Source organism: Vulpes lagopus, chromosome 8, assembly GCF_018345385.1.
Source record: "Vulpes lagopus strain Blue_001 chromosome 8, ASM1834538v1, whole genome shotgun sequence".
Taxonomy (NCBI): domain Eukaryota; kingdom Metazoa; phylum Chordata; class Mammalia; order Carnivora; family Canidae; genus Vulpes; species Vulpes lagopus.
The window spans coordinates 35,912,751-35,928,885 of record NC_054831.1 but is presented as its reverse complement, the minus strand read 5'-3'; the positions used below and the strand labels follow the sequence as shown (position 1 = coordinate 35,928,885).

Below are 16,135 nucleotides of genomic sequence, written 5' to 3'. Positions count from 1 at the left end.
GTTGTTTGTTTTTAATTTAGGAGGATTACAGGGCAGATATGAAGATTTCTTTTGTGAAAATTCTGAACTGGTAGGGTTGATAGACAGAATGGAGACTGGCTTTAGCTGGCTTTGTTTATTTTATAATTTATCAGAATCTCCTTGTGTTAAAGTCAAACAGAACCAGGGATGAACATATGGACCAGAGAAATTCTATTTGCCTCTGCCTGAAAAAATACTAAATTTCCACCAGGTGGCATAACATGATCATTTGAAAGGTTTTTCAGCTACTCTAACCCAACTTAAATCCACCCAAAAGTCCAAAAGGCTGAATGGATTGAAATGTTTCAAGATAAGTGAGAAGTAGAACAGGATACAAACCAGTCTGTAATCCTCCCACAGCAGGGTAATATCCATGTAGGCATGAGTATCAAAGAGAAAGGGGAGTGGCTCCAGAGGAGAGAAGTACTTGGGTCATTAATTGCATTTGAGCTGAATATTTATTCGGTGGATGTTTAACTCAGATGAATTGCTGCCTTTAATTGGCAAGTTTTTTTGTCTACCATTCTTTGTTATAGAAAACAAAGTTTTATTTTCTTGTGTACATTCAATATGTAATATTTGATCTGTTACACATTTTGAAATTTATATTTACCTTGAGTACAAGGAAGCAGAGACATTCATAGAATTTATTAGTCAAATTATGTTAAGCTTAGGTTATAGGGAAACACTTGGATACATCCAGATGATTTGGTTGGCTGACTGCCTGCCCATTTTGCTATTTTACATCTGCTAATCGTCTACATTTGTCCTGCCCGGATTGATAGAAAGGGGGAGGTGGTGGGGAAGGAAAGGAAGGGAGGAAGACATGTAAGCAACTTTAGATGTCTGGTCCATTTCAGGTAATCCATTTGTGATCTTGAAGATCCTAGTGAAGGTGAGTTTGTTCCTCATCAAACAACAAAATGACCTCAACAGGACCAATTACTAGTTTTTAACCATGTTATAATATACTGCTTCTGGAATAGCAAATTTCTTCCCCTTTGCATTGTTTCTAGCCCTCGAGATGCAATATGTCAGTTCAGCACAAGTGAAAACACATTTTACCAAAAAAGTCTGTGATTACAATGTCCTGAAGCATACATTTCCATGAACACAATTAACAGTAGTCAGATATAAAATAACTCAATTATTTTCTCTTTTGTTATATTTTAGTTTGCTAGTTAAATATCTACCCCTTTCTTCAAATATGTGAATATATATTTACTCATGACTTATATGAGGAACAAAAAGTTTTGAGCACTGATTCAGAAATTTACCAAATAAGTAAGCTGTATGTATACATATATGCATATGTATATAGTATACACAGTATAAAAACAGTAGCAAACAAGGCAGATGAGCTTCTTGCCTTTAAAACCTAGCATTCAAGCAGCTTAAAGAATGTAAGCAGAGGAATGACAAGATTCCATTTTTGCTTTAAAAAATATCACTGTATAAATTCTTGTCAAGACAGATGAGCAGCACAGCTCTGCCCTCAGCCAGCAATTACATATAAATGCTGGTTAAAATATGATCAAAATTATTAAAACACATACTAGGCAAAAACAAAACAAACAAAACCAAAAAACAACCCAGAAAGACAAAGGCATTTTCATAGTGCCAGAAACAGAAGAAACTCATAGCCAGAGTGATGAGTGGGTGCTGAAAGGCTGGAGCCCTTGGAGTTTATGGGCAGATAAATGCCTTGTGGGTTGGTATTTTCCATCTCTACAGGGAAGGAGTTGTGGCCAGCTGTGGGGGCAGGGGAGGAGTGTTTGGATATGCACTTTGGGCATACAGAAGGGAATTGAAACACAGTATGATAACAGCCCTAAAGTAGGCTGCTCATTCTGGGATGCGAAGAGAAAGTCTTAAATCATGCATTAGTGTGGAATCCAAATCCACACCCTATTCAGGCAGTTTATAAAACCAACATGAGAAATATCTAGGAACACAGGCTTCAGAACAGTGCCCCCTGCAGGGCCCTGCCAGAAGTGAACGTGAAATTGACGTGTAAAGGCAAATGTTGAGTCTCCATGACAATTGCTCCCAGATGAAGAACAGAAGAGGATGAGCTGTCAGACAGAATTTTCAAACCACATGGGAGGATCTATCAATATGAGGAACTAGAGATAATAGAGCAGTCAGAAAGGGACTAACACTAAGTTTAGAGCATCCAAGGAGGTAAATTAACACTCATAGGAGAAGACCAGAATAGAAAAAGAAAGATTTAAAAGCCAGGCAAGTAGAAATTCATGAAATAAAAAAATTAAAGTCTTGTAGTAGACTGAATAGTAGACATGCCACATATCAAAAGAGAATAGGACCCTATAATGTAGATTTGGTAATGGTTGGGAAAACACGAAATGTGAAATTTGAGATACACATTAAACTTTTTTAAATGCATAAAAACAAAGTACAGAATTTCAAAGGAAACTAGGTGACTTTTAAATACAAATATAAAAATATCTTTAAATGGGTGATACGGCAATTTATGATCTTATTTAGTAATTAAAGAAGATCTGGCCAGAGGACTTACACCTAGCGTAATCTCAAAGCAGTGAAGAGCAGTAATGTATTTTGAGATTTCGCTATAACCTTTACATGATATTAAAGTATCTCTGGCTTCTAAAGATGAAAAAGTCAAGGAATCTGCCCATACTACTGTGGTTTGTTGCCTCTCATTCATATTTGAAGGAATGCTAAATTTCAATTAGAGGTCAGTAAAAATGAAGGATTTCTTTTTCATATTCAAAATCATTAACCCACTAAATTCTATTCTTGGACACCCAGGGGATCAACAGACCACAAGTAAAGTATGCCTATGCTCTAGAAGATGAGAAGACAGACAGGAAGAGGTAATGTTTAATTAGAATTGAAAAATATCAGGAGTTCCTAAAACTGAAGAGGTACACCAATACCCAAGTATGAATTAAGACATATCCAGCCTCCAAACGCTTTGTGGCAAAATTGCAAAACATTAAAATTATGAGAAAGCCTTCAAAGTATTCACAATGAAAATCAAATTGTTTTCTGACCAAAGACCCAAAAGTAATGAATAATATCTTAAAAATGCTGATGTAAAATTATTGTCAGTCTAGAAATATATCCCAACTTAGCCATCATTCAACTGTGAAGGGACTAGACATTTCAGGCCCACAAGGGAAAGTTTGCTGTCTAAGCAGATCCTTAGTGAAAAAAAAAATACTTATGGAAACTAAAACCAGAAGAAAGGAGTATTTTGCAAGAGCAGTTTTGGACATTAGAAAAAAATCAACACAGTGTGGGAATAAAGCTAAATCTGTATTGCCTGAAAAAATACAATGAGAGAGATGAGTAAAAGCTTTGCAAAATATGGAAAGTGAAGTTTGGGTAGGAATAACTTTCTAAAATTTTTGGTATAAGAAGAGAATGATAATGACAAACTTAGTTAGAAAGTATTAATTTATCTCCATGCATATAAAATATAGAGGGTTATCATTAGGGATGCCTGGGTGGCTCAGTGGTTGAGCATCTGCCTTCAGCTCAGGGTGTGATCCTGGAATACAGGATCAAGTCCCAAATCAGGCTCCTTGCAAGGGAGCCTGCTTCTCCCTTGGAGAAGTGACACAGGAGTGACACAGGAGGCCTGTGTCACTGCCTCTCTGTCTCTCATGAATAAATAAATAAAATCTTAATAAAAAAAGGTTATCATTAAAAGAATGAAACCAGAACCACTAGAGGGAAATACTGCAGGGAGAATAAGCAGAAGTTTAATAATCCAACTAAAGGCCAGAAAGAAGAAAAAATGAAAAGAAAAAGTACAGTAAATAAAAAAGGACATCACAGAAATATTTCAAATAAATCAGTGATCATAATAAGTATAAATAGTTAAATTTACCTATTAAAAGTTAGAAGCTTTAGGGAATTAAACCTCAAATCCAGAAATTTAACCCCTAGACAAACAACTGAAATATAATGATATACCCCACACAAAAAACCAAATCTGATTGGATTAAACACCTTAATGCGAAAAAATGAAAGTGTTTTTGAAAAAATTCACACCTCCCCCCCCAACTAATGCCCAAGGAGTATTTTCAATATACCCAAGTTCCTAAGGGCTTATTTTCACTATTCTGTAATTGGATGAAGCTTTTTAAAAAATATTTTATTTTTTAAGTAATCTCTACACCCAACGTGTGGCTGGAAACTTACAACCCAGAGATCAACAGTTGCATGCTTTATTGACTGGGCCAGTCAAGGCAACCCCCCACCCCTTTATTTTCTGTTTTTGGATGAAACTTTCAACTCTAAACTGTTTTTATTTGCTGAATTGACTAAATCTACTATGTTTTGTTTTGATATTTTATGATTTTTTTCTTTTTTCTTAGAATTGCTAGAATTAAGGAAAACCAGCCACACCATAAACTGTCAATTACCATGAGGCACAAATTGCTTTCCTTGTTTAAGTAGACACAAGGTGGTAACCTATGATAAATGAGAAATAAATACTTAGGATAAGGAATATAATTATGCAAGCTGTGTTAGATCAATCAATGCTTCATTTGTTAATTATGTTTATCAATGAGTTGTTTTGAAAACCACTGAAACAGAAGGAATTAAATTCCTGAGATACCACTTTCGACTATTATGCAAATGTATTTGAAAACCAAGATTAAATTAATAATTTCCTAAGGAAATACAGTTGATCAAAATTAACCCTTATTAAAGGTATATTTTAAAAGACAAATTTTCATAAAAGAGGAATTGCACTTTTAAGGAATTATTTTTTAAAAATTAATCAGGCTGATATGGTTCCAGGGAGAATTATATGAAAGCTTTAGAGATCAGAGCATCCCAATTGTCCACAATTATTCCAGAACAATGAAAATGAGGGAAATCTTAATTCTTGAAGCATAAAATTGTTATCTAGACTTTACAAAAATAGCACACAGAAAGCTAGCTACAGACCGGTATCATTCATGTATATAAATGTGAAGGTTCTAGATAAAATATTAGCAGGTAGAATTGAACACCATTTTAAGGAAAGAATATACCACGACCAAGTAGAATTTATTCCATGAATGCAAGATTGGTTCAGTATTAGAAAACCCATTAATGTGACACACTGTACTAATATATCTAAGGAACACATAAATATGACTATCTCCATAAACACAAATGAGCCTTTGACAAAATCTAACAGTCATTTTATTTATAAAATATTTTCTTTACATATTCACATCATCTTACTTAATGGAGGAATACCAGTGGCATTTCCATTTAGAATGGGTAAAGGCAAGGATGCATACTACTTCCACTTGTTTCTCACACTGCCCTAATGATATTGGGACATGGAGTGAGATAAGGGAAATCAGAGATACAGAGTTGCAAAAGAAAGTGTAAGAATATATCTATTTGCAGATGATATGAATGTATATCTGAAAAATCCTAATGGGCCAACATAAAACTCACTCAAAGAATAAAAAGTTTGGTAAAGTCATTTATATAAAATTAACACGCAGCAATCAGTAGCTCTCATATCCAAAACTTACCTTGTAGGAAGATATAATGGTAGATAGAGTAAAACCTCATTTATAATTGTGACAAAGATGAGCTAAAATGCTTAGGGATAAACTTAATGAGAAATGTGACAAACTTGCCTAAAGAAAACTTTTAGGTACTCCTGAAAGGACAAAAATAGATTTTGGTGAATGGAAAGATGCCCTATGTTCTTGGAAAAGTAATGTTATGAAGACATCAGTTTTCCCTAAGTTAATTTATGAATTTAACATAATCCTAATAAAAGAATATGCTTTTGGGACACCTGAGTGGCTCAGTGGTTGAGTATCTGCCTTTGGCTCAGGGCATGATCCCAGGATTCTGGGATTGAGTCCTGCATCAGGCTCCCTGCATGGAGCCTGCTTTTCCCTCTGCCTATGTCTCTGCCTCTCTCTGTGTCTCTCATGAATGAATGAATGAATGAATGAATGAATGAATAAATAAATAGTTAATTAAAAAAAAAGAATACACTTTTACTTGAATTAGACAAGTTAACACTCAAGTTCACATGGAAAAATAAGAATTAATTGATAGAGAAATGTTGAGAGTCGCTACAAGGTTATGTGCATGTGTGTGAGAGAGACAAGTCCTATCTGACTTTAAAGGATCTTCTAAATCCTGTTTATCAAGATTGGTACTGGCACTGGCACCTGAATAGACCGATGAATAGAATAGAGTAGAAAATACACAAATAGGCCCACCTGCATAGGAAAATGTAATACATGATAAAGGTTGTATTTCAAACTGTAGCAGCAAAAGTAGAATTTCTAATAAATAATCTAATTGTTGGCACTTCTGGTTGGCTGAATGGAAAAAAATAAAATTAGACCTAGACCTCATACCTTATACCTCATACAAGAATAATCTCTAAGTGCATTTGGGATCTACAATGTATCTTAATATAAAAGGGAAAGCCAGATGAGCAACATGGCAGACAACTTCCCCTTTCTATAAGGAAAGTTTAAATTTATGGTTTAAAATCCAAATTCAATGAAAGAAATGATTGATAAATTTGAGTACACAGGGCAGCCTGGGTGGCTCAGTGGTTTAGCGCCACTTTTGGCCCAGGGTATGATCCTGGAGACCAAAGGTCGAGTCCTGCATCAGGCTCCCTGCATGGAGCCTGCTTCTCTCTCTGCCTGTGTCACTGCCTCTCTCTCTCTGTGTCTCTCATGAATGAATAAATAAAATCTTAAAAAAATAAAATAAAATAAATAAATTTGAGTACACAAACATTAAAAATAAAAAAATGTTAATAGGAAAAATGTTGATATTCAGAATATATATTTGAATATATGTATTTATATATTTAAATAAAACCGTTTAAAAAAGGAAAGAAGCAAAGCAGATGAATTCTAGAAAAAGTAGCCTTAATAACAGAATAAAAATGTGAAAGATGCTTAACCATACTAGTCACCAGAGAAATGAAAAGTGAAATAACACAAGATAACACTCATCAGTGTGAAAAGGATCATAAAGTCTGGCAGTGGGACATGGTGGTAAAAGGTGAGGAAAGACAGACTCTAACACTGCTCACAGAATTAGAAATCAGCACAAAGCATTCTGAGAGGCACACTGGTGAGTTTTGGCAAAGTCCAATATGTTTACATCTGAAACCCACACTTTGTAAAACTTGGTGGAATGGACAACTCAGAGTGCTCTTCATGGCTCTTCTATGGCTGTTCTAAAAGAAGTGCTCTTCATGGCTGTTCTAAAAGAAGTCTGAAAAACTGGGTGCCCATTACCCACTTTTAAGTTAACATTGTGTTTTACATAAATTTAAGTATTTGCAAAAGATACCATTTCTGCCATATTATAAACACTGTCATTTTGAAAGAAAACTCATCATGTTACAGTGTATTTGATGGAATCTAAAAGTCACCGAGATTTGATAACCACCAACTTTGGGTTACAATCCAATATTTACAATATTTTTGCTTAAATTTTTTGCCTGGGAGATTTTTTATGGGCAACTCTTTCATTTGGCTTGTGTATCCTTTTGCTATACCCTTGCTGTTTTGATTTTTGAGCACACCTTATTCACTGGAGCTACAAAATGCTCCAAATTTATCTTCTACATTCACTGTCTCAGTCTTAGAATGAGCCATTTCTCCAAAGAATCCTGACTCTTTTTATTACAGAATCATGAGAAACAAAGTACTGGTTGCCACTGGTTTTATTTTAATTACTTGATTTCTCATTTCTAGAATTTACATTTTTTTCCAAATTTGCCATTTTTATACTATTTTGCCTTTCCTTATCCTTGTATTCAATTTTTTATTCATGTCTGTTTAAAAATCTCTCATTTTGCTCTACTATGTAGAGTTTGGGCAGGGGTTAACTTGTAGTGGCTGCCAATTCTTTGTCATTTCATTATTATTATTATTATTATTATTATTATTATTATTATTATAGTAAATTCATTTTCAGCAAGGATTGTTTTCCATAGGTGTTTTTATGTCATGGGTAATGGGATAATTTCTTCAATGTAGTTTGACTTCAGTGTAGTTAATGTTAATTTTCCAGCTTTGAGCTCTTATACAATGTGGATTTGGTCCTCTGATCTTGGCTGAGCACTGGCATGAAGGATTTCTTGTGGGTAACTCTTTCAACCAATGGCTCAAGATGGGTTTGCAGTATCTTTGGACTACTAGGCAAACTGTTTCAAGTATCTTTCATACGGGGCCACTGTGTACAAGGCATCTCAGGGTGGGGCATTACACACACACACACACACACACACACACACACACACACTGTGGCTTGGTATCACAGTCTCATAATAAAATTCTAGCCCCTAATCTCTATGGAATCCTGATATCTCCAGGAGTACCATGGCTTTAGCTTTTACTGTGTTCTCACGATGAATTTCTTCTGTTCCTGGGACCTAAGAATGAGCTTGTCTTGGTTTCTAGTTAAGCAATAATTATATAATATATATTTATAAATATTTATTTGCTTATTTATTTATTTATTTATTTATTTATTTATTTATTTATTTATTTATAAGTATACTAGCATTTACGAGTGTTTGAAAACAGGAGCAAATGTTTCCATGTCCTCTCATTTTACTTATCTAATGATGACACACGTATACTTCTGACTATGCGCTAGGCATTGTTTCCAGCAATTTACAAATAATAACTACTTAATCACCATCACATCCCTATTGTGTTGCACAGGATTTACATTTTACCCCGTGACATTAATGTCTACTGATTTCCTTGTTTCAGTTCAAATGCTTCCTTCTCTGTGATGTCATCTTAAATTACCCTGGGAAGATTTTATGTTTTTTCAACTATGCTGTCACTATATTGTGAACTTTCATCATAGCAAGGACTTACATTGTTCTAACTTGTTTCCATGTTTCCTTTCCCAACAGACTTTAAAATCATTAAGGGAATGATCCATGTGTTTTATCACTGTAGAACTAACAACCATTCTGGTATGTTAACATGTTTAGTACATTTTTGCTGAACTTTTAAAAAAGAATGAGTTATATTATGTATGAATGAAAAGCAGCATGTTAGAATGAAGGCAGCATAGCAGAGTTCACATTTTTCTTGTGAATGATTTTGCTATAAGAAATGTAAATCTAAAAAAAAAAAAGAAATGTAAATCTAGTTTAAATACACATTATCTTTCTTCTTAAAATAATAATTGTCACCCTTCTATGATTACCATTTGAGCCAATGTAAAAATTTAAATTTGTGATATTTAAACACATATATTTCAGAGATATATTTATGAATGCATAAGGATCTCAGCCCTACAAAATCCACATTCATTGTTTTCAGGATATTCTAGAATCATTTTCACTTTATCTTAGGCCAGGAATAATAAGGGTATGGGACTCAGAAATATAAAGTGAGGGACGCCTGGGTGGCTTAGCAGTTGGGTGGCTGCCTTAGGCTTGGGTCGTGATCCCGGGATCCAGGATCGAGTCCCACATCGGGCTCCCCACATGGAGCCTGTTTCTCCCTCTGCCTATGTCTCTGCCTCTCTCTCTCTCTCATGAATAAACAAATAAATCTTAAAAAAAAGAAATATAAAGTGAAAGTTTATGGTAAGAATTTACAGAAGAAAATATGAATATTATATAATCATTTAGAAGAGTCTGGTCATAAATCAAAGAATAAATCACTCAAGGGTCCACTTAGGTAGAAAAGAGAATACACCCAATGAACATGGACTTTGGAGTCAGAACTGATAGGCTATTTTAATCTTAGCATAGAACATGCTGCTATCTAGATCTTGGTTTTCCTCTCTTGTAAAATGGGAATCAAGTTGCTTATTTTTAAAATAGAGTTAATGATTACATGAGATAAGTTATATACAGCACAGAGCACAGATCCTGCAAGTTGAAGACATTCAGTATTTGTTCATGCCTCCCATCCTCAGCCCATTCCTTCAGGACTTTCTTACAATTTCATCATTTTCTTAATTATTTTGGTTGTAACACTTGGGTTATGTGACCTGCCTTAGTATCACCTTTTAGAAAGCAAGAGGATACTCTTCTGCCATTTCTTTTTTTTAGCAAGGGCCTGATGGATAACAAGCAGATTGACACCCTGGTGGGACGACATAAGATAAATGGTTTAATTTTGAGATCTATATGTTTTAAAACAGTGAAGTAAATTACTTCAAAAAGTAGTCTGGCATCTCTACAATTTTATTACTTTATAATTTAAAAATGGTTTAAGTGGAATTATTTTTAAAGATATTGAATCACATTTCTATCCTAGAAAAGTAAAATGTTCTTCTTCCCTAACTATAATAATTCTGTAATATTGATCTTATGCATAATGATCCTTTACCAAAATTATCCTTTATCAAAATTAATGAAATTGTTCTAATGTAATTAGAGTCACAATTTATTTTCATGCTGCAGATGTTCTCTAAGTGGGTAAGATGAATTGAACCTCATTTGTTTTTGATTAATATTTAATTAGACATTAAAAAATAAGAGAAATGCTTAATTTCCTAACTTTTATTCCATCTAGTGTGATTATCTACTTGGTACAATAATGATAATAAAAATAATTATTTGGGGATGCCTGGGTGGCTCAGTGGTTGAGTGTTTGCCTTTGGCTCAGAGTGTGATCCTGTAACCAGCTCCCCGGAGGGAGCCCACTTCTCCCTCTGCCTGTGTCTCTGCCTCTTTCTCTGTCTCTCATGAATAAATAAATAAAATCTTAAAAAAATAATTATTTGAACTCAACTTTCAGTTTACAAAATACTTTTAACCTAATAGCTAATTAAATCTTTCTCAGAATACACTGAGATATGTTACTATCAGTATTTTATAGATGAGAAAGTTTCAAAAGGTTAGTTTGGCCAAGGTTGCAGGCTTCTCTGTGTAAAGCTGGGGACTCCTTCTGTACTTAATTTCCTCTATTATACTAATATATTAGGAGTTAAATTTTCTGCATATACTTCAAATTCAAATACTGAATGTAATTTTAAGTGATACCTTGGACTTCAGGCACTCGTTTTAAAAAAATAGTATTTGATTTTGTTATAAAATACAAATATAATATTGGAATAAACAATTACAGCAATAAATGTTATTCAGTGGTACACTGATAAAGTGAAGTACACAAAGGCACACAGAGACTCTGTATAAAGTATAATTTTACAATCTGGTACTAGTCAATTTTATATATTCTGACATTACATAAAGATATAACAAAGGTTGGGGACATTATGCTAGGTGAATTGAACCAATTGCAAAATACAAATACTATATGATTCCATGTATATGAGGTGCCTAGAATTGTCCAATTGGAGGAGACAGAAAGTAGAATTGTGGTTTCCAGGGGTTGGTAGAGATGAGAATAGAGAGTTGTTTACTGGCCACAGAGCATTAATTTTGCAAAATGAAAAGATTTCTGGAAATCGAAGGTGGTGATGGTTGTACAGCAGTGTTAATGTACTTAATACTTTTGAACTGTACATTTAAAAGTAGTTAAGATGGTAAATTTTCTGTTTTGGGTGGATTAAACATAGGGAGTCAGTACCACTTTTTACTTCCTTTGGATTTTAGTAAGTATTGACTAGTTAATAAGAGGAACATCATGAGAATAAAGATAATTAATGGAATAAGACATGATCTGGTAATGACTGCTAAGATATTATCCCACATATATCCAGGTATCATCCATAAGAGAGTTTGTATCTGAACAAAATTCTTACCTCAGGTCCTGAAATGGGTCAGCTCTTACGAGGGGGGTCTCCACTGAATGTTCAAAAAGAGCACCTTCAGGGCCTAAACAAAACCAGAGGTGCATCATTTTACAAAAGTAAAACAAATGACATCAAACTATTAAATATTTAGTCTATATATTAAAGCACAAGTAGATTTAGAACTTGTGGCTGAATTTGTACAGATGTAAGAAAACATAACTGATATATAGGAAATAATACATAGGATTTTTAAACTTTTATGGTGAGCTGCAATTACTCTAAGGGTGTCAGTGGAACTCTTTTGTAAGGAACTATAACTCTATAATTAGTTTTTAAAAGTATGACAATTACTTAACCAGCTAGCGATATTATAGTGACACGTGATAATTGTAATGCACATAAGTACAAGGCAGGCATAAAGCTTATAAACTAATATGTATTATCGTTACATAAAAGCAGCAATTTCTCTATCATTGAAATTGTCAGTGTTCAAATTATACGATCTTACTTTTATTATTGCTATTTGGCCTCAAAGTAAATATTCCTCAGAATCTATTTGCATATATTAAAATAGATTCTTCATAAATGGTTTTATAAAATAACTCTTAATAAATTATTGATTTTCAGAGTAACTATATTTCCCTTATGTATGCATTCATATTTGATATTCCCAACTTGATTATATAAAAATATATAATTGGTGTAACATCAATGAAAATAGAAACATATTATTGGGGTCATATAATCTAAATTTTAGGGAAAAAAGTTCCACTATAAAATATCATTATGTAGATGATGCACTTAAATAACTATAAAACATGATCCTGTATAAATATTATTTGTATAATGAGAGTATAATAATAAAAAAGTCCAGTCTTGCAATGTTAACCTTGTTTTTAAAGAATGTATCACCAAGATTAGATATAGTAAATCGTCTGGTCATTTTCACTATAAGATATCAGCAGTATTTGGATGATACCATCCGATTTCTTTTCTGGGTCCTAGAATAATTTATGATGAATGGATACTCATGTGAAGATCTGTAGTAAGACTATGGCACAAATGAATTGGATGGTGTGAAGACTTGATGGACAGAACCCAACACTGAAGGGGAAACTGCTCAAAGGCTACGCCCTTCTTCTCTACATGCTGCTTCTGTGAGTTCTTTAGGTTACGGAAAGAGAGTTCAGTATGAATACTTCTGTTCAAACAGTGGATAATATCTATCGAGACATTTATTAGATTTTTGTGCTGATAATTATTAAGATTGATTCCACACATACATTGAGTATTTATAGCCTGAAATGAGCTTTTCAAGTGATACAAAACCAAAAAAAGATTTCCATTGCCCTGCCTCGCAGCCAAACCTTCACATGATGTCTCCAACCCATTCTTTTCTGCCACCGCTGCAAATTGCCTTTTGCCTTATTACTCCAAAGAAAATGCTCTTGTTAAGATAATCATGACCTCCATGATGGCATATTCATGACAATTTCAGTCCTTGTCTTTCCAGGACCCAAATCCTGGGATCATAGTCTCTCTTGGCATCAAGAAAATGGCTCCTGGTGACATTCCTCTTACCACATTATCTGTTTCTTCATATTCTCCTTTAGTGGCTACCCTTCCTTTTTATCTGACTGGGCTCTATATAATGTTGGCATCTCTCAGAGCTCCATTGGTTGACGATGCCCCCATTTGTATCTTTAGTCAAAACTTCATCTCTGAGAAATAAACAGCTCACATATCCAAGAACTGACTTGACATATCCACTTGGCTATTTCACATATACCTTGCATTTATGCAGCTAAAACATTAACTGTCTATTCTCTTTGCCTTGCAAATGTGTTCTCCTCCTCAGGCTTGTCCATTCCCTAGAGAATAATGTCATCATCCAGGAAACAAATATTATCTCTCCATCTTTGACCCCCTTCTCTCAATTTCTGCCATCCATTTGATCTATTGGCAAATCTTTTATGTCAGTTCTTAATTTGAAATCATTATCTTCCTTCAATGACCATTGTTACCACCTCTTCCAGGTCACCAGCATCTATTGCCTGGTGACATCTTCCTAACTGGTTTTACTGTTTCCTCTCTTTCCTCCAAACAATCTATTCTCCCTTGTAATGATTATATTGATCTTAAAATGTATAGAAAATCAAAGAGTACCACTTGAAATAATTCAATGCCTTTCCATTGTACTTAAAACAAATCCTAAGTCTTTATAATGGCCAGTAAGAACATGCATGAACTGCTTTCTCTGTATCTTCCCTTATACCAAGCTTCTTTCAGACTTAAATTCAAAATGATAAAAAAATCATGAAATAATATGACAAAGATAACCTCAAATAGAACAGGAATCAAAACAGATGTAAATATTTTAAACTCCTCATTACAAAACTAAAGTTTTTTAGATGGGGTTAAAAAAATAAATTCCAGCCAAGCCCCACTTTCAAGAGAAATGTAAGTCATTTGATGTGAGAATTTAGGTTGGAAGATTTAAAGAGGCCATCAAGGTCTTACAGAAATTTAGAGGAGTCATCACACAAGGAAGTGATGGTTAGGATTGTTGGAGCCATACTGAAATAAAGAGGGGAATGTCACACACTTAAGAGAAGCACAGTTAGAGTAAATATTACTGGACCACTGACATAATCAAACTGGAGCTAACCTACCTTCAGACTTCTCATGTAAGATAATATAAATTCTTATCATTTAAGCCAGAATTAATTAGGTCTTTTGATCCTTTCAGCTGGAGATTGTTAACAATGGGCCAAATCATCAACTTGTTCACAGAGCTTCACATTACAGTGTTTAGAGATCTTGCATATGTTCTTAAAGGATAGGGTGATCTCTTAGCATCTTCTAGATCATCTGTCTTCATGTCTTTTTAAAGGACCTGGACTTATCATCTTTGTTTATATTCACTTTTTTCAGCTGCTGAAATCTTACTTTCCAGATCCTCTTTTTTATCAGTGGCTTTGTGAGTGACTCCAGCATTTCTGCTCCATCACTTCTGACTTCATGTAAGCCTGCTTAGCTGCACAGGTGCAAAGAAATTGAACTGGCTTCAGTAAATCTTGTTTTCCTCTAGAGGAATTGGATACCATTGCAGGTCCATGTTTTTCTTACTAAATGTTGGGGAATGAACCCAGCCTAGCAAATCACTGCCAAGGAATTAAAGTGTATTTTCTGCCAGAAGTCACTTCTGGCAATGGCATAAAAAATTTTGTTAAGATGAAATTTTGATGCTAGTCCAGTAATGTGTTCTATAATTGGGGTTAACAAAAAGGGCATGCTAACTTTGGTCACTTGGTAACTAATTCTATTTTTAGGGGGAAAATGAGACTGTGTAAAGGTCTTGGTCAGTTTTAAAGTGAGTTGGTGAAATTATTTAATCTCCTCCATAAATATGGTTTAAAAACAATTCTTCAATTTCCTAGCTGATGAGAGTCTAAATGGAAAGTTAAGGGTTTTTATTTTATTTTTTAAATTTTAAAAAAGATTTTATTTATTTATTCATGAGAGACACAGAGAGGCAGAGACACAGGCAGAGGGAGAAGCAGGCTCTTTGCAGACTCCTTGGTTCTGGGATCCCGGGATCACGCCCTGAGCCAAAGGCAGATGCTCAACCACTTAGCCACCCAGGCGTCCATGTTAAGACTTTTTAAAGAATGCTACTTTATTGAAATATATTTGCCATATGACATGGCATAAAAAAAAGGTGTAAAAATTGTAAGGTATAAAACATGTTAACATTTATATATTTGTCATTGTAGTGATAACTAGCACCTCCATCATGCTACATAATGGTCCTTTCTTTTTAGCGAGTGCAATAGTTAAGTTCTAGCCTCTTAGCAGTTTTGATAACTGTAATACAATATGTTTTCTATATTCATTATACTATGCATTAGACCTCTAGGGCTTACTTACTACTTGTTCCAAGTTTGTATCCTTATATCTGTCCCATCCCTCATCCCCATCCACTGGTAACTACTGTTTCATTCTTTGTTTTTATGAGTTTGGCTTTTTTATAGTCCACATATAAGTGACATCATACAGTCCTTGTTTTTCTCTGTCTGACTTACCTCACTTAGCATAATGTGTTCAAGGTCTATCCATTTTGTTGCAAATGGCCAGGATGTCTTCTCTCTCATCACCGAGTAATATTCTATTGTATGTACCTACCATATTCTTCTGTTGATGGGCACTTAAGTTGTCTCCATATCTTGGCTATTGTGAATAATGCTGCAATAAACATGGGAGTGTATGTATTTCTTCAATATCCTGTTTTCATTTCCTTTGGGTATATATCCCCAGAAATGAAATTGCTGGATAATATAGTAGATCTATTTTAAATTTTTTGAGGAACTTTAATAATGTTTTCCAC

At 34.2% G+C, this 16,135-nt stretch overlaps 1 protein-coding gene across 3 annotated transcripts in view; it reads right to left on the bottom strand.

Moving 5' to 3' along the window:
* SGCG (sarcoglycan gamma) overlaps window positions 1-16,135 on the bottom strand; it is a 125,585-nt gene that overhangs the window by 3,926 nt on the left and 105,524 nt on the right. For all 3 annotated transcript variants that reach the window (XM_041765529.1, XM_041765531.1, XM_041765532.1), the window contains one exon: window positions 11,758-11,830. In XM_041765529.1, the coding sequence (XP_041621463.1) occupies window positions 11,758-11,830 (73 nt within the window). The remainder of the gene's footprint in view (window positions 1-11,757; window positions 11,831-16,135) is intronic.